At 39.7% G+C, this 22,798-nt stretch overlaps 1 protein-coding gene across 3 annotated transcripts in view; it reads left to right on the top strand.

The window, feature by feature from the left end:
• The first annotated feature begins 2,762 nt into the window (after window positions 1-2,762).
• The window catches only part of PALLD (palladin, cytoskeletal associated protein), a 183,848-nt gene continuing 163,812 nt past the window's right edge, over window positions 2,763-22,798 (top strand). The window contains exons 1-3 of one of the 3 annotated variants that reach the window (XM_087963345.1): window positions 2,763-2,943; window positions 8,151-8,298; window positions 11,863-12,897. In XM_087963345.1, the coding sequence (XP_087819471.1) occupies window positions 11,864-12,897 (1,034 nt within the window). In that variant the 5' untranslated portion in view covers window positions 2,763-2,943; window positions 8,151-8,298; window position 11,863. Of the gene's footprint in view, window positions 2,944-8,150; window positions 8,299-11,782; window positions 12,898-22,798 lie in introns of those variants that run through there. The other 2 variants (XM_087963347.1, XM_087963346.1) reach the window with 2 other exon arrangements.

Below are 22,798 nucleotides of genomic sequence, written 5' to 3'. Positions count from 1 at the left end.
TTACTTCTGCCCACACTACCATCCACTTTATATTTTATTTAAAAAATAATTTATATTAAGTCTCTTTTCTCTGCTAATTTCTCTACTTATTATTTTAATTGTCTTCTTCCATGTTGTAATTTAGTCCAACCTATTAGATTCTCCTTATTATTTAAATACTTAAATCTTTTAATTTCACTATATCGCTACCTATCCCAGAATGTACAAATACCACAAATATTTACTTCTCAGTCCAACTTCCTCTTGAAACTCTTATCTTATATATAATATATTACTTAATTCCTTTTAGTCTGTATACTAAGCGTTATTAATTAATTCTATTGAATAATAATCTTAGGTAATAATTCATTAATAGTTCAGTAAATAGAATAATGATTCAACAGTAACTTGTCTATTACTATCTGATCAATCTAGCAATCTAATTAAGCAATATCTCTATTAGGAAAAATATAATTACAAATAAGAACTTAAATATATACAAATATGAATTGTATAAATATTTCAATATAAATATATAACTGTATTTATAACTGTATGTGAGTAATATATAGCTTTTATAATTACAATAAGCAAACAGTATATGTAAATCTATATTTTTTCCAAAGTCTCTTAACTTCTCTTAATTTAAGCTTAATAGGTAGTCCAATAATCTTACTTAGTCATTCACTGTCAGCACCATCAAACACGGTCTTTCAATATGGTTCTGTCATCTCGGGTGTTCCTCTCTCTTCCTCCTTCAAATCTCAGCTTTACTTTCCACTTTCCTTCTGCTACTTTCTGTTCCTTTTATCACTCTTACTCTTTTCACTTTCAAATTGGATCTCCGGTTCCTTCTTCCAGACTCTGCCTGGAGACCAATAATGCAGAAGAAGCGAGAATTCTCATTGGTCCTTTCATATTCCTGGCTATTTAAAATTCTGGAGTTCAAGGAGAATGCTCATTCCCCTCAATCCAGGTCCATTTATTCCTCTGGGGCAGGAAGCATTCACGTCTTTCTCCACTCTCTTTGGGAGTGCTTGAGGGGCAGCATCCATGAGCTCTGCTGGGATCCCCATGATGCCTCAGATTTGAGGCTCTGCCTCTTTCCGCGGTGCCCCTCCCATGCCCAGGCTCCCTCACCGGGGTTGTGTTTGCACAAGTGGGTGGGGGAGGGTGGGGGGGAGGGAGGCAAGCCAAGGCTCAGGTAAGGGAGTGACTCACTCCTTTGCCCCAAGTGGTGCCTTCACTCCCCCAGAGTGGTAGGAGGAGAGAGAGAGAGGCCCGTGGAGTCCTTGGCACCTTTCTTCAGCGGTGTCTCAAACCTATGCAGGATGGCAGGGCAGGTCCAGGCCTGTGTGGCGGACTGTGACACTGGGTGATCCCCAGAGACACACACAAAGAGGGGGGATAAATGGGCAACTGGGTGCGCGGCTGACAGTTGGCTTCCAGCACTGGACAGGGTGGGGAAGGGAAGTGGCTGGGCTGCTACTGCCTTTCATTGGGGTGTGTGGAGCAAGGCGGGCTCTTCTTGCCATCTTTTCTCCCCTCACCAGGCATGGCAGGGCTTCCTGCCATTCACTTAGCCACCCGCCACCTTTTATCGATGCAATTTGGGGGTGACAGATGGGTGGGGGCAGGGCAGGGGAGGAAGTCTATTCAGCCAGTTGATCAAACTTCAGAAAAAAATTGCTACAATTGCTAGCAAACTAGTGCAAATCGGCTGAATCCCAGCACTGGTCATAAGTTGCTTCCGCCCTAAAGGAGGAATTAGTTGATCAGTTATTTTGTTACCTTTTTTTTGCATCTTTGTTGGTTAATAAAGAGAAATGAAGATTTAGAAACAGTAGAAAATGGAATGAGGTATAGAATGAAGAAGTCTTGGTTGCCTTTTAAGAGATATTGGTAAGTTGTTAGTGTTGAATATACAGTACTTATTGGTTTATTTTTTCTTATTTTTTCTTTTATTGAGGGTGGGGTTTCTGCACTTTATAAATATATTTTCTTTTTTAAAAAGAATTAGGATTTGCATTTGTTTAGTTGTTTATTGTAATTTGTGTTACTTGTTTAATATAATATTTAATAAACCTATGCTTAAAAGAGAGGAAAATGCAAAAGGAATAAACATGTTTAAAGTGCATTCTTCTAAAATAAATTCCAGTATGGGACTTTTTCTCAGGTATATAAGACTAGAGATTCAGAAATTAAAATGTAGTCATATGGTGTACGTCAGTGTTAAAGAAGGGATACAGCTATGAAAATGTTAAAAGACATTTACAGGCATAGTCAGTTTCATGCATTAATCTACTATGTACTCTCTGATATCACAAAATAAGATTTTATTGAGTCATTTTTATTGCGAGAGTGTTAACACAATATAAACTACTGATGTAAAAGGTTCTTAAGATTAAAAATGCATACAAGGCTAATATTATTTCCTTCTTTTGTTTTCCAAAAAGACATGTTGGTAAAGAAGCATAAAGGATGAATTGTTTTCTAATACCAGAACTATGCAAAACATTTCTTATAGATAGCTCTAGTTGTGTCACATTTTAAAATTCTTCAATAGTAAATAAGAATATGGTTATCAGCAAGAATATGATTTGTTATAATCAGCAGCAAGCTATTCAAGTTTTATTGAATATTTAAGTTTGAAACATTATTCAAACTTCTTATTCGTTCTTCTAGGCTCAAGTCTATTATGCTGAAATTCCAGATAGTGGCAGTTCACTGAAACATGAGTTCAGTTGCCAAATATAGATGAGAAGGACAGGAATTGGATAGTCAGAGAAGACAGATGTAACTCAGGGGCCATGATTATCTCAATACTTACTGTGGACCAAGCTTTCTTGAATGAATAGCTAAAGCAGCTCAAACTTTCTATTTTCTTAAATAGAAAACGGTTATGCTGAAGAGTCCCATTATCCTGCATGAAATTCTTCACAAAGTGTCCTGAAGATTTGAAAGGTTTGTATGATCTATTTTGCTTCTTCACTGATTATATTTAATTATATTTATTTAATATTAAGCATTAAGAAATATTATTTCATATTTTGCTGCCATTTTTAAAAGCTCCTACTGATTATTATCATTCTTTTAAAAATTGTTAAAGGTTTTTATTAATAGAGTGCTGATACTTTTGTCTATTTCATTCCTCTTTCTTAATTATCCCAAAAACAGTCTTAGCCAAGTATTTACTTGTGCTCAGAATATTTATTTTCTGCCTTATTTTCACAGGATATAAATATTCTGTTAACATAACTAAAGTTGTTTATATAGAATTCATGGTTTCTCTCAGGATATTGTCTGAGGTTTCTTGACATATAAGTATTTCTGCCAAAATATTGTTTGCAGATTTAATAATATTAGAAAAATTGAGAAAAAAGTGTGTGTGTGTGTGTGTGTGTGTGTGAGAGAGAGAGAGAGAGAGAGAGAGAGAGAGAGAGAGAGAGAGAATAAAACAATATATTAAACAACTTGTGTGTATATTCAATACAATATTTTACCATCATTATTAAACTTCTTAGTAATATGAGAAAAGCATTATAAATATGCTGGTGTCTAATCAGAGAGGTCTAGAAATAACTCATGGGCTAGTTCTAATTATGATCATGTCTGCTATTTGAGAGGGTTCAAGTGTTATTTTAACTAGATTAGCTATCATTTAAATTAGCAGAGCTCTGGCAAAAGAAATCTAGGTTTCCTGTATTGCTGTGGTCTGTATCCCGACTCCTCCCCAGTTCAGTATTAACTTCAGATGCCCACAGTTAAAACACAACGTCTGAAGAATTTTAATTCAAAGCAGATTTAAAGGTATTTGATTGATACTAAATTATAACACAAAACCTGCTGGCCAGACCTTAAAAGTAATGGAACAGTTGTAGCCCTTGAATAGTAAATACCCCTCCGTTCTTCCATTATTAAAAATTATCTAGTTTCTACTTATGGGCTTCAATAGTTGCAAGATGCCTCTTTTTAAGCACTTTTCAATACATAGACAAGGGTAACTTTGAAAGCCTTTTCTCTTTCATTGGAATTATTGAATGAGCCATTTAAAAAGCTAAGACATTTTTGCCTGTTATCTTTTACTAAGCAGATTTCTAAAGAGATGCAGAGGGATTTCTGTGAGATTGAAGCACACTTAACACACTCACACTCCCCCCCCCCTGTATTTTCTGCTTTGTTGGAAGGAACAGATATTCATAAAGAGAATGTCCATTGATTACATACAGTAGACTTTCTCAGATTTAAATTGTTTGTCACAGTGATGACAAAATAATGTTTGCAAAATATTAACCAAGGGGTTTAATAAAGTCTGAAAAATGCACAAAATTAGTAAAATTATAATCTATATACTACTAAAATTCTAGTGTCTGTTTGATATTTTGTAACCTTCAATTGGGCAAAATGCTGAATCCTAGGGCAAAACTTTGTCAACAAAAGTACCTCAAACAGGCTATCTTCCAGAATGCCAGGACCAGGGGCGGGATTCAAATTTTTAAACAACCAATTCTGTGGGCATGGCTTGGTGGTCATGTGACTGGGTGAGGTACCAAAATAACCCAGATATCTCCAGCAGGGGGTTAGACTAGATGACCTCTGAGGTCCCTTCTAGCCCTGGATTGCTGTGCTGTTTCAAAGCATCCACTGAAGTTGTGTCTTGTGCCAGGGTTTGTGGTCCTTCCTTCTGCTCCTTTTTCTCTCCCTTCCACCCTCCCTCTATCCATCATCCATCCATCCAGATCTCATTCACTTTCCCTTCCTTTCCCTCTTTCTCCCTTCCCTCCTTCCCTCCTTCTTTCTTTCTTTCTTTCTTTCTTTCTTTCTTTCTTTCTTTCTTTCTTTCTTTCTTTCTTTCTTTCTTTCTTTCTTTCTTTCTTTCTTTCTTTCTTTCTTTCTTTCTTTCTTTCTTTCTTTCTTTCTTTCTTTCTTTCCTTCCTTCCTTCCTTCCTTCCTTCCTTCCTTCCTTCCTTCCTTCCTTCCTTCCTTCCTTCCTTCCTTCTTTCTTTCTTCCTTTCTTCCTTTCTTCCTTTCTTTTTCTTCCTTTCTCCCTCAAAGGCCTCCCTGGAGCCTCCTGGCAGCCAAAATGGGTGGGTGGTGGGTGGGCAGTGCTGGACACCCCCCTCATGCCCCATTTTGGGCCTAGAAAGCCTACCTGGAGCCTCCTGGCAGCCAAAACAGAGCATCGGGGGGTGGGTGGGTGGGACCAGCTGGTCATTGGAATTACCAGTTTTGAGAACTGGATGTAAAATTAATATCCAGTTTGCCTGAACTGGCTGAATCCCTCCCCTGGCCAGGATCCATCAGTCCTGAGGCAATGAAATTGCTTCAACCCTGTTACACTGCTGCTGTTCAACATTGCCATAGTCCCCAGCAACTGGCCAGCACCTGGATTGGACATCATGACCAGTGACTTGGGGGGAAAGGTAAAACTTTTATTTTTAATTAGGTGAAAGCCATGGGAAACCTCAGAGTCAGCTTTCACCATTTCATGCCAATATGATTTATTCCAGGTTTATTAGCATTCTGAAAAAAAAAATTTTTTTTGCTCTTTTTATTTTTGTCTTTTTCCATTATATTTAACTTATGCTTAATCATCTCCACTTGGTTTTTTAAGTTTACCTTTTATGGTTCTTTTTGTAACTCTACTTCAAGTCTTTTATATTCTTCTTCTAAAGTCTTTTGATATTGTTTCTTTTTCTTACTTTTCTTCGCTATATAAGTTATAGTTAGTACCTAGTATAAGTTTTCTCTGTATCCCACATGTTTTGTAATGAGGTCTCCTCTTTTCTGTTCTCTTTTTAAAAAATCTGAGATTTCAGAATATAGAAGAGAAATTCCCCTATGAAAAGAAAAAAATATTTTTCAAACTACAAAGATTAAAATTGGACATAATACCACTTCAAGAAGTACATATTAAAAAACTCCATAATAAATTATTGGAGTACCCTAAATTGGGAAAACTATTCTCCTCGCTATCGCACCAAAAAAGAAGAGGGGTGGCATTATATATTAAAGAAACAATAAGTGCCAATCAAATTTTCAAAGATGAAGAAGGGAGAATTTTGATGGTGGAAGTGATCTTAAACCAAAAACAGATACTCTTAATTGCTATCTATGCACCAAACAATGGACAAGAAGAATTTTATTAAAAATTTCATACTCAAAGATACTTGAAACAGAATATAAAAATATTTGTCTTTTAAGATTTTGCAGTGCAATAGTTGATACAAAACTTGACTATAAAAGTAGCAAAACAAATTAAAAAATAAGAAAGACTTTACCTAGAACTTTGGTTAAAATGACAGAAGAACTATCTATACAAGACACGTGGAGAGAAATGAACCCAGGGAAAACCAATACACTTTTTTCTCTAACACACATCAATCTTGGTCCAGAATGGATATGATTCAGATGACTTCGGAACTAAGTGCAAATATGCAAGAGATAGAAATAGAAGCAAATTTATGGTTCGATCATACTCGAGTTAAAATTAGCTGGAAGCAACAAAGAGAAGAGTAAGATGGACTTTAAATCAGTCCATATTAAAAGACAAAGAATTTATACAGATAAGAGAAAGAGAAATTGGAAACATATTGTCACTGCAACAACCTGGGCAGCTAGCCCCCCACCCACCCACTGCCTCCATCAGTGCAATCCATCCCAGGACCATGACAGAGCCCACTGAGATGTTCAAGAGCAGCTAGCCTGCCCAGACAGCTTCAAATTCCACCGGGTTGGTAGGTGCCTCCCCGTTGGGCTTACTATCCTGGGCACAGCTGGGTTCAAGCCAGCTGGGCCCAATGGACCCCTGCCCTGATGCCACTGATGCCCCTAGCAGCGCCTCCACCACCAGCCTGGCCTGCTGCCCCATGACAGTTTAAAGCAGCTTTTGACAGGGATCCAGACAAGCTGGCATTCTTCCTAAACCGAGTATAGGCCCACATCGATGAATATGGCCCTGACTACCCAAGTGATCAATCGATGATCCAGGCAATTACAAAGAAATTCAAGAGGGAAGCAGCGGAGTGGATGAACCAACTACACAATGAGGACGTGCCAGAGTTGGGAAATGTCGATTCTTGTTTCCTACAGGAGCTGAGGGACAGGTTTAAGGATGAATCCCAAGCCCAGGAAGGTGAGGCAGAGATCAAGGAGATGAAGCAGAGGGACTGCCCTGCCAAAGAATACACCCAAGAGTTCAGAAGAGTTGCTGGCAAACTGCAGCACTGGCCAGAGCACCTCCTAGTCTACTTTTTAAGGAAGTTTTGGACAAGGAACTGCACCTGGATTGTACAGCATGACCAATGACTTGGGGGAAAGGGGAAAACTTTTACTTTTAATTAAGTGAAAGCCATGGAAAACCTCAGAATGAGCTTTCACCAGTTCATGTCAATATGATGTATCCAATAAACTATTATTTAAGAAGCTTGAGTGCCTCAGAGTTTGTTTTCTATGGGCGCATTACTTGGAACCCTGACACCAGTCTAGTGTTATCTGCAGATTTGATGCGTTCCCCTTCTATTCCTTCATCTAAATCATTCATGAAGATGTTGAAGAATACTGGGCCTAAAATGGAACCTTGGGGTACCTCACTGCTTACTTCTTTCCATGTAGAATTTATTCCATTGAGGATTACACATTGAGAACAGTTTGTCAGTCAGTTACATATCCATCTGTTGGTGATACTGTCTATCTCACACTTTTTAGCTTACCAAAGTGGTCTACTTTGTTAATGCCTTATTGAAATTCAAGTATATTATGTCCACTGCATTTTGCTGGTCCACTAATTTAATCACTTTGTCAAAGAATGAAATAGCAATAGCACTTAGGCTTATATACCACTTCACAGTGCTTTACAGCCCCCTCCAAGCTGTTTTACACAGTCAGCATATTGCCCCCAACAATCTGGATCCTCATTTTACCCACTTTGGAAGGATGGAAGGTTGAGTCAACCTTGAGCCTGGTGAGATTTGAACTACCAAATTGCAGTCAGTCAGCAGTCAGCAGAAGTAGCCTGCAGTACTGCACTTTAACCACAGCTCATCCACGGCTTACCAAATAAGATTTGTTTGGCATGATGATCTATTTTTGAAAAACCCTTGTTGGCTTGTGATTATAACTTTGCTTGCTTCTAGGTGTTCACAAATCTGTTTCTTGATTATCTTTTCCAGGATCTTCTCAGGAATTGATGTTTGGCTGATTGGTCTGTAGTTCCTGGATATGGTTCAATGGTTATGAGATCACATCTGCCAGATACTTCAGAAATCTGGGAACTAATCCATCAGGTCCCAGTGATTTGTACTCATCCAGAGTGGACAGGTATTCTCATACCATTTTCTTTCTTATTTTAATTTGTATTCCTAGCCTGTCTTTTATAGTTATGTTTTTGGAAGGTTGGGCTGTATTATCTTTTTGTGTGAAGACAGATGCAAAGAATGAATTAAGCAGCTCTGCTTTCTCTCTACTGCCCATTATTTCCTTGCCATCTTCACTCATTAGTGGACTGAATGTTTCCTTGACTTTTGTTCCAAGTCTTACTTAATTCTGAGCCTTAGCTTTCCTGACTTCATCTTTGCAAATTTGGGCTATTTGTTGGTATTCTGCTTAGTTATGTGTCCCTCTTTCCATTTTTTGTACTTGTCCTTTTTGTCTTTCAATTTATCAGAGATTTTTTTTTATGTAGCCATGCTAGTTTCTTCTTGGATTTCTTGTTTTTCTTTTTCAGTAGTATTGAGCTGGATTGGGCTTTTATAATTAATTTTTCAGAGTTTCCCAGGCTTCTTGAGTTGCTTTCCCCTTTAAGATTTTCATCTATGGAATCCTTCCCAAACTCTCTCTAAGTTTGTTGAAATCAGCCATTTTAAAGTCTAAGACACCAGTTTGATTGCTTGTATTTGCATTGTACTGAATTCCAATATGACATAGTCACTCTCCCCCAAAGTTCTGGCAACTTCAACCCTCTCTATTTCTTGTTGTCTATTAGTAAGAATTAAGTCCAATATAGCTGTTTCTCTAGTTCACTCCTTTACCTTTTGGATGACAAGTTGTCAGCTAGGTTGGTCAGGAACCTATTTGATCTCCCACTTGATACAGTGTTTGTCTCCTAGTTGACACCAAGGTACTGTGTTTCTCCAACAATACGGCCTCCACCAATAGGAAGGCCCAGCATGATTTCTAGGCATGAGGTGAAATTAAGCCCCGTCCCCAAAATTTAGGCCTATTCAAACCATGCTTTCCCCCGCCATTTCTCACATCGTTTGTTAGAACTACACGAGGTGAAGAGAAATGGGTGGGGGAAGGGCGGGGGGATGGGGAGAAAACTTGCCTTTAGGAGTGCCCTGCAGGTAGCCTAGGCTAGAATACCCCGATAGCCGATAGAAGCTCCCTGAAGGGAGAGTCCCCAGCCGCTTCAGGGCGTGGCGTGGCTACCCGTGTCCCCTCACCTTTAGGGCAGTCTCTTTTGGGTGATGGAAGCTCCCCAAATGCAGTCACCAGCTACTTCAATCGGCCGGTAGAAGCGGCCTCGCAGTGAGGGAGTGTGTGTGTGCCACGCCTTGCCCGAAGTGGCTGGGGACTCTGCCTCAAGGGAGCTTCACGGCCTCGCCTCGGGCGGCGCACACACACACTGCCGCGAGGCCGCTATCGGCAGATGAAAGCTCCCTTGAAGGCAGAGTCCCCAGCCGCTTCAGGGTGAGGCGTGGCTGCCCATATCCCTTTGCCTTTAGGTAGTCTCTTTCGGGCAATGGAAGGTCCTCAAATGCAGTCACCAGCCACTTCGATCGGCCGATAGAAGCGGCCTCGGGCGAGCGCACACACACACACGCTCCCTTCACCGCGAGGCCGCTTCTATCGGCAGCCTCCCTTGAAGACAGAGTCCCCAGCCGCTTCGGGGTGAGGCGGGCTGCCCGTGTCCCTCGCCTTTAGGGCAGTCTCTTTGGGCAATGGAAGGTCCTCAAATGCAGTCACCAGCCACTTCGATCGGCCGATAGAAGCGGCCTCGGGCGAGCGCACACACACACACGCTCCTTCACCGCGAGGCCGCTTCTATCGGGCTCCCTTGAAGACAGAGTCCCCAGCCACTTCGGGTGAGGCGTGGCTGCCCATGTCCTCTCACCTTTAGGCAGTCTCTTTCGGGCAATGGAAACTCTCCAAATGCAGTCACCAGCCACTTCGATCGGCCGGTAGAAGCGGCCTCGGGGCGAGCGCACACACACACACGCTCCCTTCACCGCGAGGCCGCTTCTATCGGCAGACGAAAACTCCCTTGAAGGCAGAGTCCCCAGCCGCTTCGGGGCGAGGCAGGGCTGCCCGTGTCCCCTCGCCTTTAGGCAGTCTTTTTCGGGCGATGGAAGCTGATGAACTTGATGATGCCTCTTTTCATAATGTCTGCATGCTTTTTTGCAGTGGAAGGCTATGAAATTGATTGCTTAGCTCAAAAGGGAATGGACTAGACAGCAGGGACATTGTTCTTGGTTGCTGTTTTCTTCTATGAATGATATGTTTCCATAGGTCTTCTTCTAAGGTTCATATACAGCAGGGGTGTCAAATTTGTGGCCCGCGGGTCAGATGCATCATGTGCTGGCCACGCCCACCCCCAGTTTAGCAAAGGAGGGGAAAGTTATGATATGTCATTATGACAATGTGTTATCGCAAGTTTGACACCCCTAATATACAGGGTCATTTCTTTTAGAAGTTGTTTGTTCTTTTATTATGTTCAGTTTGGGTATAGTCTTCTTGCTTAGGTTGGAGTTTCTCATTTTGTAGGTTGAGTTTCAGAGTGGTTAGAATTTCTCCTAGATCTGTGATGGTGAACCTATGACACGTGTACCAAGGTGGCACGCAGAGCCATTTGTCCTGACATGCAAGCTGCAGGCAAACTTACCTCACTGCACATGCGCACGCCTCACAGCTTATTTTTGACCAGTTTGAGGCCTTTTTCGGCCTCCCAGAGGCTTTAGGAAGGCTTCTGCAGGCTCTTCAGGCTGAAAACTAGGCCCATTTCATCACGTCCTTTTTTGCCTTCTGGGTGCCTGCATGCAAGCGCAAGCATGAAAGCGTGCGAACAATTTTTGGCACAGGAGCCCCAAAAGGTTGGCCACTACTGTCCCAGATCCTATATTTTCTCTTCTAGCATAGATAGTCCTTGATTTATGACCACAATTGAGCCCAAAATTTATGTTTTTAAGTGAGACATTTGTTAAATGAGTTTTATCCCATTTTATGAACTTTCTAGCCACAGTTGTTAAGTGAACCATTGTGGTTGTTAAGTTAGCAACACAGTTGTAAAGTGAATCTGGCTTCCCCATTGATTTTGCTTGTCAAAACTTTGCAAAAGCTGTTCACATGACCCCAGAACACTGCAACCATCATAAGATCCACATTTTGATCACATGGCCGTAGGGGTGCTGCAATGGTTGTAAGTGTGAAAAATGGTCATAAGTCACTTTTTTCAGTGCAGTTGTAACTTTGAACAGTCACTAAATGAAGTAAGTCGAGGACTACCTGTAATTCATTTAGATTACATTTAGTGCAGGTGTAATTTGGGTTTTGTATGGATATAAGTAGATACATAGAACATATGGTACAAAGGAGAACAATGTAGTCTCTTTCTTCATAGCTATGTTTTTTTTTTGCTAGTTCATTTAAGGATTAAAATTTAAAAAGTTTATAAATGTTCAAAATGTAAAAGATTTAACCACGGATTTAGAAAAAATTCTAATGTAAAAAATTAAAATTCTAAAAGTTCATTTAAAAAATAACAGTATGTAAAAGTATGCATTTTGTTATGCATTTCTTTTTGCAGGAAATCTCTGACTGTTTTTTAGGATACAACTTAGATAACATTCCTGGATTTTCTGAGACAAGATTTATTTTTTGTTCCAGCATGCAGGACACAAGTTGTGGGCAGCCTGTCCCTTTCTCTGTAATTATGAAAGAGCCTCATCCTTTTGAGAAGAGCACTTATGTTGGAAACTATGAAAATAATTCTGAGGATTCATCCTGTTATGAACTCTTTTATGATTCCCTATCAGATATACAAGATGGGGACTTTTCACATGAACTATCGGCCTTTCTCAGTGAAGATGAGAAAAACAAAAGCCTTGAACTTGCTCATAAAGCCATTAATTCTGTTGAAGAAGAAGTTAAGCAAGAGTGCTCTTATCTTAACAGTTCTCCAAACTCACCAGAAAACGCCTCTTCTGGGCAAGCCAGAGCACATGACAGTTATCCTTCCAAGAGAAATTGCGCAACCAGGTCCACCTCCTTGTGCCCTTCATCTCAAACTCCATCGGAGCAGCAGGATCAGAATGCACATCCTCAAGAAAAAAATGGTATTTTAAATGTTACTGGCAAACAAGCAAGTGCTTTTCCCCTGCTGCCTGCAAGACCCAGCTTCATTCGAACTCTCAAAAATGCTGAAAGGCACAGTTTAAATGGCCAAAAAGTAAGCCCTAAGTCTAAATCAGTTTTGACAAGTAACGTCCACGTCAAGAATAAGCTATGTGATAAAGCTGCCACTTTGATTGAAGAACTGTCATCTATTTTTCATGAAGCAGCCAAGATGAAAGTCGAGAGTCCAAATGGAAATTCTTCGTCTCCAGATAGTGGCTATCTTTCTCCTAAGAGCAAGCAATTAGCTTTGTCAAACTCTTTAAAGAATTCAGTATTTGAAACAAGTTTAGAAATCACACCAAAAAGTGAGATCCCAGAAGTCGCTCAGGTTAAAGAATGTGTGCTCCAAAGGAAAGAAGACTCTCAGGCTGGTGAGACGGTCTCTCAAAATGAAATTGCAAAAGAAAGTCAGAATCAATTATCTCCCCCTCGATTTATCCAGAAACTGAGGAGTCAAGAGATTCTTGAAGGAAGCAAGGTTCTACTTCAGTGCAGGATTGCTGGAAACCCAGTACCTCAGATCAGGTAAGTTTTGAATATTCATCTTTGAGTAAGTATTCATTGATATACCTTTTGTATAATCTTCCAATTCCTTTCACCTGACACTTTCCATCTGGCACATCTATCAGTGGATCGGTAGGAAAAAAAACACATACGCCCAACAGTTTTATATTCCATTCTTTCAGTTAGATTAGAAATGAAATTTACAAAATTCAGTTCTACCTGGTGGGAAAAAGGGAAAAAGTATCCACCTGTGTTATTTTTTTTAAAGTGGTTCCCTAGTGAACTAATAAAAAAAAAAAATCAGTATTTTAATGACCCATGATAGGAAAACAGACAACCTAGTAATTCAGGATGGAATGGTTGTGGACTATTGTGACTAGAGGTCACAATGTTGACTTGCAACAGTTCATTTAGTGATTATTCAAAGTTGCAACAGCACTTAAGACCATTTTTCACACTTACAACCTTTGTAACATCCCCATGGTCACCTGATCAAAATTCAGATGCTTGGCTACTTGTTCATACTTATGACGGTCGCAGTGTCCCTGGGTCATGTGATCCCATTTTGCAACCTTTTGACAAGCAAAATCAATGGGAGAGCCAGATTCACATAAGATGATGTGTCAGATTGTCGTTATCTCTTGTATTGTGCCTAAGGCGTGTTACCAGCTTATCAACTGCAGTGATTCACTTAACAGCCATGGCAAGAAAGATCGTAAAAATGGGGCGGGGAAATTCACTTAACAAATGTCTCACTTAAAAAGAGAAATTTCGGGCTCAACTGTGGTCGTAAGTTGAGGACTACCTGTATTGCCTGGACAAGATGGGGTGTTTCTACCACAGCACCCAGTAGCCAACTGGAGCAGATTCATTTGCATATAATGAATATGTTGAGCAGCCAGACCACACAGAGTACTATTTATTTTGGCAGAGCAAAGAAACTACTTTGGATAGCAAGAGAGTAGAAACTTTGCAATGGACGGGACAGTTTGAGAGCGCCATTATTATTCCAGTTCTAATGAAATGATGAAGAGACTGTGTTTGTATTGAGGGCAAGGAGGATTGGCAGTTGAGCTTACCTGAACCTGAATGCAATTATACTGTTGTTGGAAGAAATCAGGCTAGCTTACTCGGCTGGGAGAGCAAAATGCAATCAAATGAAGCTGTGAACCCAGCTGCTGGAGGTCTTTATTTGGGGGTTCAGAAATGATACAAGTAGCAACCTTTCTTACCTGGATAGTTTGTTACTTGGACAAAGTAACCTGATGAGTGCATGGATTTTTATATACTGTAATTCTAGAGCAGGGGTGTCCAACCTTGGCAACTTTAAGACTTGTGGACTTCAACTCCCAGAAAGCTGGCTGAGGAATTCTGGGAGTTGAAGTCCACAAGTCTTAAAGTTGCCAAGGTTGGACACCCCTGCTCTAGAGCTTTGAAATTGAAATATTTTGGATTGTAAAATGTTTCCTGAATGTGTGTGTGAAGATGTGTCAGATTGTCGTTATCTCTTGTATTAAGGAGTTATGTCCTGTCTTTGAAGGCAGATGGGAATATACATTTAAAATAGTATTTTATCTTCCTCTGTTAATCTGCTTTGTAAAGGACTGTGGTATCAGAAGTCTGTTTCTGGATTTGAATAGTTTCCTGAATGAAAACTAAGTATTCATTGGGTTCCCTAGAGGTGTGAATAATGCCTTTAGTGCTATTGCTGATAGAGAGGGACCAGGCATGAATCATTTTCTTATTTTAGGAAAGTTTTCCTCTTTGATAAAGGCATCTTTCTATCCTTAATTTTTTGAAGGGTAAATTCTTTGGGGAGAGAGTGCCTTCTTACACGATATTTACCAGATAGGAAGAAAATTCTGACACTTGGCTACATTATCATATTATAAGAGAATCTAAAAAACCTCTTTGCATTTTAAATCTAAATTTGATAAATAATGAGGATTCTTTTCAGGAGCATCCGGTGTTATTATAGGCTACTTGATATAGCCCATTTGTCTGAATTATCTGTGTTAACAGGAATACAATAATGCCAAAGATGAATTCTCCTCCGAACATATGTGTAAACAAACTGACAGAGTCTCTGTGTGAGAGAGATAGGGTCAGTATCTCATTTATTCTGAATATTTCTTAAACACTGGCCCAAAATAAATCAGTGGTTTATGTGTGGCAGTTTGATCCACCATTTCTAGCTAATTCTCTTTTACCATTTCAGGTCTTTCTTGATGTTTGGTTTTAATTAAGTTTAAGCTAGAAGTTCTGATTCAAGAAACACTGCTTTATTGAAAGGATCTGTTGGAAGAAAATTTCCTGAGTTTGTCCCCAGCTGGGAAGCAGTCACTGATGCTGAGAAGAAATGACACAGAAGTGAGCTGCCAGAAAGCAGGGTTCTTTCATTCAGGAAGGCAAGAAAAGTAGTGACACAGTTGGAGTATTCCTGGCTTGCAAGCAAATGGGGGGGTATGACTCTGAGCCTTTTATGCTTAATTCCCCTTTGAAGCTCCTGCAGCTTGATGGGTTTTGATATTTTCTGGTTGCCCTGGGTTTTGTTTTCCTGGGTTAATCTAGGTACCAGGTCGTTTGTTTATCCTGTCCTTGGGCTCTAATCCTTTCAGGGGCCAAAAAAAAAGAGGGTGTTTCAGTTTACCTGGGAGAGTCTATTTTTAGTCTGATTTCCCCTTATTTTAATGGCTCTACTTAAGTATTTCTGTGGTCAGCTTTTGTTACTTTTGTAACAACCCTTAGCAGGCTGCTCTGAGTGTTCCTTTCAGCTGGTGCTTAATTTTGTCAAAGGGAAAAGGGCTGACTTGAGTCTCTTGGCACTGTTTTCTGAGGTTTCTGGTGCTGTGGGGTTTTTGGCACTGTCCTTTTGGGGTGTACATCCCCAAATCCCCCATTTTGTGCTAGGGCAAATAATTTTTGCCAATTATTTCACCCTCAGCACAATCCTGGGAAGTGTCTGAGTATACTTGATAGTCATGGTCAATTTGAATTATCGTTAAGAAAAACTGGTTTCCCTTTTCATTGTGTTTTGGAGGGGTGAGACTGCAGGTCTTAAGGCAGCTCAGGCACGGGGGCAGGAATACGATGACAGAGGTAGCAGAAAAGTATCCCTTGGCTCCCAAGAGGGGAGCTTTCAGCCATGAAGGTCTAACACAGTGATCCCCAACCTTTTTGACACCGCGGCCCGGTACCGGCATCAGCTGGGCGCCGCGGCCCGGTACCGGCATCAGCTGGGCGCCACCATCTTTTTTTGATGAAAAAGTGCTTCCAGTGACCTCACCGGAAGCATGTTTTCATCAAAAAGATGGCGGCACCAGCGCTCGGTGAGCTTTTCCGGGTAGAAATGGCTTTCTACCAGAAAAGCTCACCGAGCGCTGGCACCACCATCTTTTTGATGAAAACGTGCTTCCGGTGAGCTTTCTACCCGGAAAAGCTCACCGGAAGCACTTTTTCATGAAATGAAAAAGATGGCGGCGCCCAGCAAGCCAGCGGCCTGGTAGGAGTTGTTCCGCGGCCGGTACCGGTCCACGGACCGGTGGTTGGGGACCCCTGGTCTAACAGCCAGGGTAAAAGTTCTGGAAAGAAATTTACAGTGTCTAATTTTCTATGCCAATTATTTTCAGAGGTTTGATGTCACTTTCTGTGAGCTTACAGTCATGTCTGAAGCAAGCACAAGCCCCAAAATGCTTTACAGCCATGGTTTTGCTACAGGCTGCCAATTACAAAGGTTGTTTCTTGAACCTGCCCTACCTCTAACTTTTGTGAGGCCAAACTGAGGTTAGCCAGTATGCAATCCAGGCTATTTATTTTTCAAATTACACACAATGAACTCTGGGACTTCTTCTAATGAGACCACCGTGCAGCACATCCTGCTTTTACTGGGCAACATCAATTGTGAGTCACAATCAGGGCTTGGGGTTTGGAGATCTCTTTTCTGCTAGTTCTTCAGTGAGGGAATTACCTGAGGGGATGCCCCCTCGCCCATGGAATTGGCATAGAGGTATGACTGCTTGGGCCTTAGTGCAACAGACAAAACAAAAAACAAAATTAGGAGAAGCTTTGTGTGGGGATAGGTGAAAGGGATAGCCTCAGTCTAATTCTGAACACTCTGTGTGTGTGTGTGTAGCTGCTTCTGCAAGATAGACAATACAAACATGCTGGACAAATTTTCCTCCCACCAGACCAGTCCAAGATGTTCAGAACTTACTGTGTCAACCACTCCCAAATGCCATCCCTCCATGGGTCCATTTAAAATTTTAACTGATTACAATGCAAATGAAACAAGAAAGGAAACCTTACAATGAATTTCCATCCTCCCCCATTGTCTTTCCAGCTGTCTTCTGGGGATTCAAAATAGTCTTTAGTCTTCACTGGTCAATCTCAGGGTCCTCTCTTTCAAGTCTGTTAGGCTTGACTTGGTGGTAAGGCCAATCAGTCAGGCTTGGGAAGGTCTGCTCCACTCTGGTTGCTGTGATGGATTTCAGGTGGATGGTGGATCCAAACCCAATTCTCTGGCTCAAATGAATGGAAGGTCTCCTCTGGAGGCAGCATCTGGGTCAGTGTTATCTGCTTCCACAGGTTGCAGAGTCATGTGTGCAGGGCTGAAAGACATGAGAACAAGGCTCCTCCCACCTTTTATGGGTGATCCTCCCAGGAAAGGAGATGGATGATAAGAGATGGAGAGATAGATTGGCGGTGGTAGATAGCTTGTAGGCAGTGTTTGAGGAAGAAAAAAAATCAGTATTGTGGTTATTAAACAGACCAGTTATAACAAAATGGGGACATCACAGTGGAGAAAAAAAACTGGATTCACATGCTTCATAAAAAGGATGGACAGATAAAACCACACAGTAAATGCAAGAATGATTTTTTCCTGTAAATGAACTTAAAATATTCCCTCATAACCTTGGGCTGTTCTTAAAAGTACAGAGGGAAAGAAACTTCACCCTGTTCTGCTGGCCAGGCAAGCTCAGGGTGAAGGCATTTCCATTGCTTAATTCAACATTATTTCTAACAATTTAATTATTATTTTTCTCCTAGGGATCAGAGACATTTAACAGTTTCATTTACCTTGAGAGAACACAAACACTTTGACACACACATATACACACAAAGACAAAAAACAAAACAGAAAAGGACCCTGATCTGGATACCACTATCTGGGACTTTATGGCAAAGTCCCAGATGGCTATATTTACCATCATTAACTTTTTCCGTATTCTAATCAGGAAATAGAAATAGGGAGCCTGTTCAATATATTTAAGCACACATACAAGCATCAGATTTTTTTTTGCATTTACTGTACTAGTAAAGACATACAAATGCAAGGTATTACTAGTTTCTCATATGGCCAAAAGGGGGTGCTGTGTGATCAGAATAACCTTAGCAAGGCTAAAGATTCTCCTTGACAAGTCACAATATTTATTTATAACTGTTCTCCTGCACAGCTAGTTATAACATGGATGTTGATTGAAAGATCATTTCAAAGCTTGCTTCCATGCACGATTATCACTATTAAATGTAGATTATAAAATATTTGCATCAATACTGGCTAAAAAGGCTAAAAAGTTCTTGAATGAATTTATTCATTCAGACCAAAATGGATTTTTACCAAAAAGACACATTAAAAACAATATAAGAGTCATCCTATACATGTTGGAGTATTACGAAGTCCACTATGAAAAACAAATGGCACTGATTTTTTAGACATGCAGAAATCCTTTGACAATGTAAATTGGCAATTTATGTTACAACAATTAAATTGTATGGATTTTGGTAAGACGTTCATAAACACGAGTAAGACAATTTATTATAAACAAATGACAAAAGTAATAGTTAATGGGAACTATACAGAGAATTTTAATATAAAAAAGGCACAAGAGAAGGATGTCCATTGTCCCCATTACTATTTATATTAACATTGGAAGTACTAAACAGAAACATCAGACAAGATCGGAAATAAAAGGCATAGAAATAAAAAGGGAAAAATATAAATTACAAGCATTTGCAGATGACCTGGTATTTATTTTAGAAGAACCACTGGAAACTAGTCCCAAGTTAATGGAAAGAATAGAAGAATATGGAGAAGTGACAGGACTGAAAATAAATAAGGAAAAATTAAAGTAATAGTTAAAAATCTCACAGAGAATCGGAAAAGTGAATTGACACAAAAAAATAGTTCTACAAGTAGTGAAGAAAGTAAAGTATTTTGGAATATACTTAACAGCAAGATGTGTAACAATTAAATAAGACAACTATACAAGGCTAATACAACAAATTAAATTAGACCTGGACCTTGCAATTGTCAATGGTAGGAAGAATTGCAACTATAAAAATGAATATCTTACCAATATTTTTGTTTCAAACAATTCCAATAAAACTAGAGAACAAATATTTTGATGAGTTAAATAGAATAATTTTGAAATACATCTACAAGGCAAAAAAGCAAGAATAAGATTAAAAATGCTGCAAGAATCTAAAAACAATGGGGGATTTTGATTACCAGACTGGGAGTTTATTATCAAGTATCTCTATTAACATGGGTGAAAGAATGGATAATGCTCAGACACAGAAGAGTATTATTTTTAGAAGGCCAAGATCTCCAACTGGGATGGCACACTTTCTTGTGGTTCAACAATAATAAATACATAGATACTTTCAAAGACATGTAAGGAATGCCTTACTTGTAGTATGGGGAAAAAAATAAAGCAAAAACCTATATGAAAATACCAGTTTGTCTATCAACAATGGAAGCATTTATTCATCCAAACATAATAAATCTGGAAAAAATGTAATATATGAAGACATTTTGAATGTAAAAGGGGAGCTTAAAACCAAACAAGAAGTGTAAAACCGAAGTGTGGACTTAGCTTGGTGGCCATATATGCAAGTACAATCAAGATATGAAAAAGACAGTAAGACATATGGCTTTTATAAGGAACAAACAGCATTTGACCAAATATTATTAGTGACAGATGAAAAGTTAATAAAGAAATATATAGCTTTTTATTAAGCCTAAAAATGGGAGATGAACAGGAGAAAGAAACAATGATTATTGATAGATTATTGATAGGCATTCTTCAACATAAACCCAACATTTTCCTATTAAGTCTTTGCTGGAAGCTATCATATCCATTCTGACTGGCCTTTAACTTATTTCAGATGCTTTCCCTTTTCCATGAAAAGAGAATATACATATTTTACATTGACACATACTTTTATAACATTCCCATTCCTTCTATCTATATATTAAATATTTGATGAAGAGGCAAATACTGTAGTGGTTAATAATAATACATTTTGCCTGCAAGCAAAAACTTGTGGGACCATAAAAAAGTAATAGAAAATGAAATGGCTAAAGTGCTCTGAGACTTTAGAATTTAACCAGACAGGGACCTGCCACATCAGACTTAACAATTGTCGATAAGAAAGGCAAAACAGTCTGGATAATGATGTGGCAGTACCTGGAATCAGCAGAATAGAAGAAAAATAATTGGAAAGATTAACGAAATGCAAAGACCTGCAAATAGAAGTAGAAGTCTGTGGCTAAAGAAAACAAAGATAGTACCCATAGTAATAGCCACCTTGGATGCAACATTTGAACATCCTTGACACTGACAAATTCATCATCAGTCAATTGAAAAAGGCAGCTTTACTTGGAACAGTTTATATCTTTTGACAATGCCTCTAAGAACATAATACGTCAAAATCTGCCTATCCCACATCCTTGGGAAGGACTTGATAGCAATAGCAATAGCACTTAGATTTATAAACTGCTTCACAGTACAGTGCTTCATAGTCCTCTCTAAGCTGTTTACAGAGTCAGCATATTGCCCCCAACAATCTGGCTCATCATTTTACCGACCTCAGAAGCATGGAATGCTGAGTCAATCCTAAACTGGTCAGGATCAAATCCCTGGCAATCAGCAGAATCAAACTGCAATACTGTATTCTAACCACTGCACCACCATGGCTAAAAATGCCAAATCTAGTCTAAACATTGGGCTGACTGTGCAACAAACCACAATAACGTTTTCCATTCTTTCACAATGGCATTTATAGAATTCAATATATCTTTCTTCTAAAGTAACATAAATGCAATAGGTGAACCTAGTCAGAACCCATTTTAAAGAGGTTGTCAGTCCCCCATCCATCTTGAATCAGATTTGGGGCTGCCACAAGGGAGGATGGGTAACCCTGGGAATGAAAGTAAAGTGAGAAGGGAGGATAGCCACAACAACATTCTTTCAGTCCAGCTGCACCGAAAAAAACATGCAGCGGCTGCAGGCTTCTTGCATTGAAAATTACCAACCTCCAGCTCCGCTCCACTTCTCCAACCCGCCATCACCACCACCGCCCTGTTCTATGTGCCGGTTGTGCAGGCACAGCCCATTGCCTGCTGCACCGCTCTGTTTGGACTCGCCCAGGCAAGACCCTCCAGTGCATTGGCAATCTAAAATCCCACATTTTACCCACCCAAAATAAAACCAAAAATTCCTTCCCCTGAATCCACATCTGCATCACATGGTCCAATCAAATCAACATCCCAACTTCAGCCAACTTCTATTACACCCTCCCAGGTGCAGGCTGGACATCCTTGTCTCCCAAGGGAAAGAATGTTATGATTATACACCCCCACACTATCTACACCGCCTTCCTTTTGTTCCCACAGCTTGCTGAGCCATCACTCTGGCAGCCTTGTAGAGTCTCACATAAGATGGCTATAGAGCTGACACATTGGAACTGACGAAGCTTCAAGCCCTTGATTTCTGGTCCCTCCAACATACATTCTTGCCTGTCTCCCCCCCCCCTCCCAGTGGCCATGGAAGCTCCTACTCCTGCTGCCACTCCCCCTCCCTCTGGTCCTGGTTTCAGATCTGAAAGGCCCCAAATCTTGAGCACTATTCACGTTCTGCCCAAACCAGAGGTCCTCCCAAAGCATGACCCACACTGTTTTCATCCCATTCCCAGGTCTGAATCCTGACTGAATATGATCCAGATTATTTGCTTCCTCTGAGGTCCTCTGAAGCTGTTGCACATTATGCACAACTATCTTCTCTACCACCTTCCCCATAAAAGACAAATAGAGTCCCATATTGTGAATCTAGTGATGGATTCTTGCAGAGGGAGTGAACAGTAGCCTTTACCAGATTTTGTCACTTTATGATATCATTGCAAAATATAGTGTTACAGAAAATAACTTATAAGACATGTCTTATAAAGAAATGTCTGTCCAATACAAACCCACTACAGACAACACCCAAATGTTTCAGATAATTTGATTCTTCTTTGCAAGAGCATGAAAATGGTGATTCATCCCTGTCTTGAGAATGCCAGTATCTATTAAATTATATGGTTTTCACATACTAAGTACTCGTCATTATAGATGGTTATGTTAGGACAGCCTATTAGTTCTAGGAGTGTCTTCTGCACAAAAATTAATCATCCATTTCAAAAGATTTTGAAAATCGTTCTACTGAACTGATTAAGCTGAAAACAGTGACAAGTGCATTTGATCTTTCTTTTCTAGCACCTGTAATATGTCATGTAAGTTGAAACCTGATAAACATGTTTGGCAGAGAAAATTCATTGAAATTGCAAAGGCATATCTAACATTGTAAGCAAGACAAGTCTGCAAATATTTGTTCAGTGGTAAGTCAATCTATGTTCAGCTGAGCTTATTTCTTAGCCTAGTTTTCTCAAGGACCCTCAAGATAGCTGGGACTACAAATCCTAAAATGGTACAATTATAAATCACAAAATTGTATTTCTAATATATCTGGAGAGCATCAGGTTGAAAAGAACTGTTCTAAGTCAGTGCTTTTATATTGCAGACTTCGATTTACTGGACTTGTTTTAAAGAAGTAATCCTTTAGATACAACTTAAAATATTTTTTTTACAAAGCAAGTTATTTTT

The sequence above is a fragment of the Notechis scutatus genome, chromosome 4 (genome assembly GCF_049901735.1).
Source record: "Notechis scutatus isolate UNSWTSFEM ecotype Mainland chromosome 4, rNotScu1.2, whole genome shotgun sequence".
Lineage (NCBI taxonomy): Eukaryota > Metazoa > Chordata > Lepidosauria > Squamata > Elapidae > Notechis > Notechis scutatus.
This window is presented reverse-complemented; position numbering and strand designations above follow the sequence as displayed.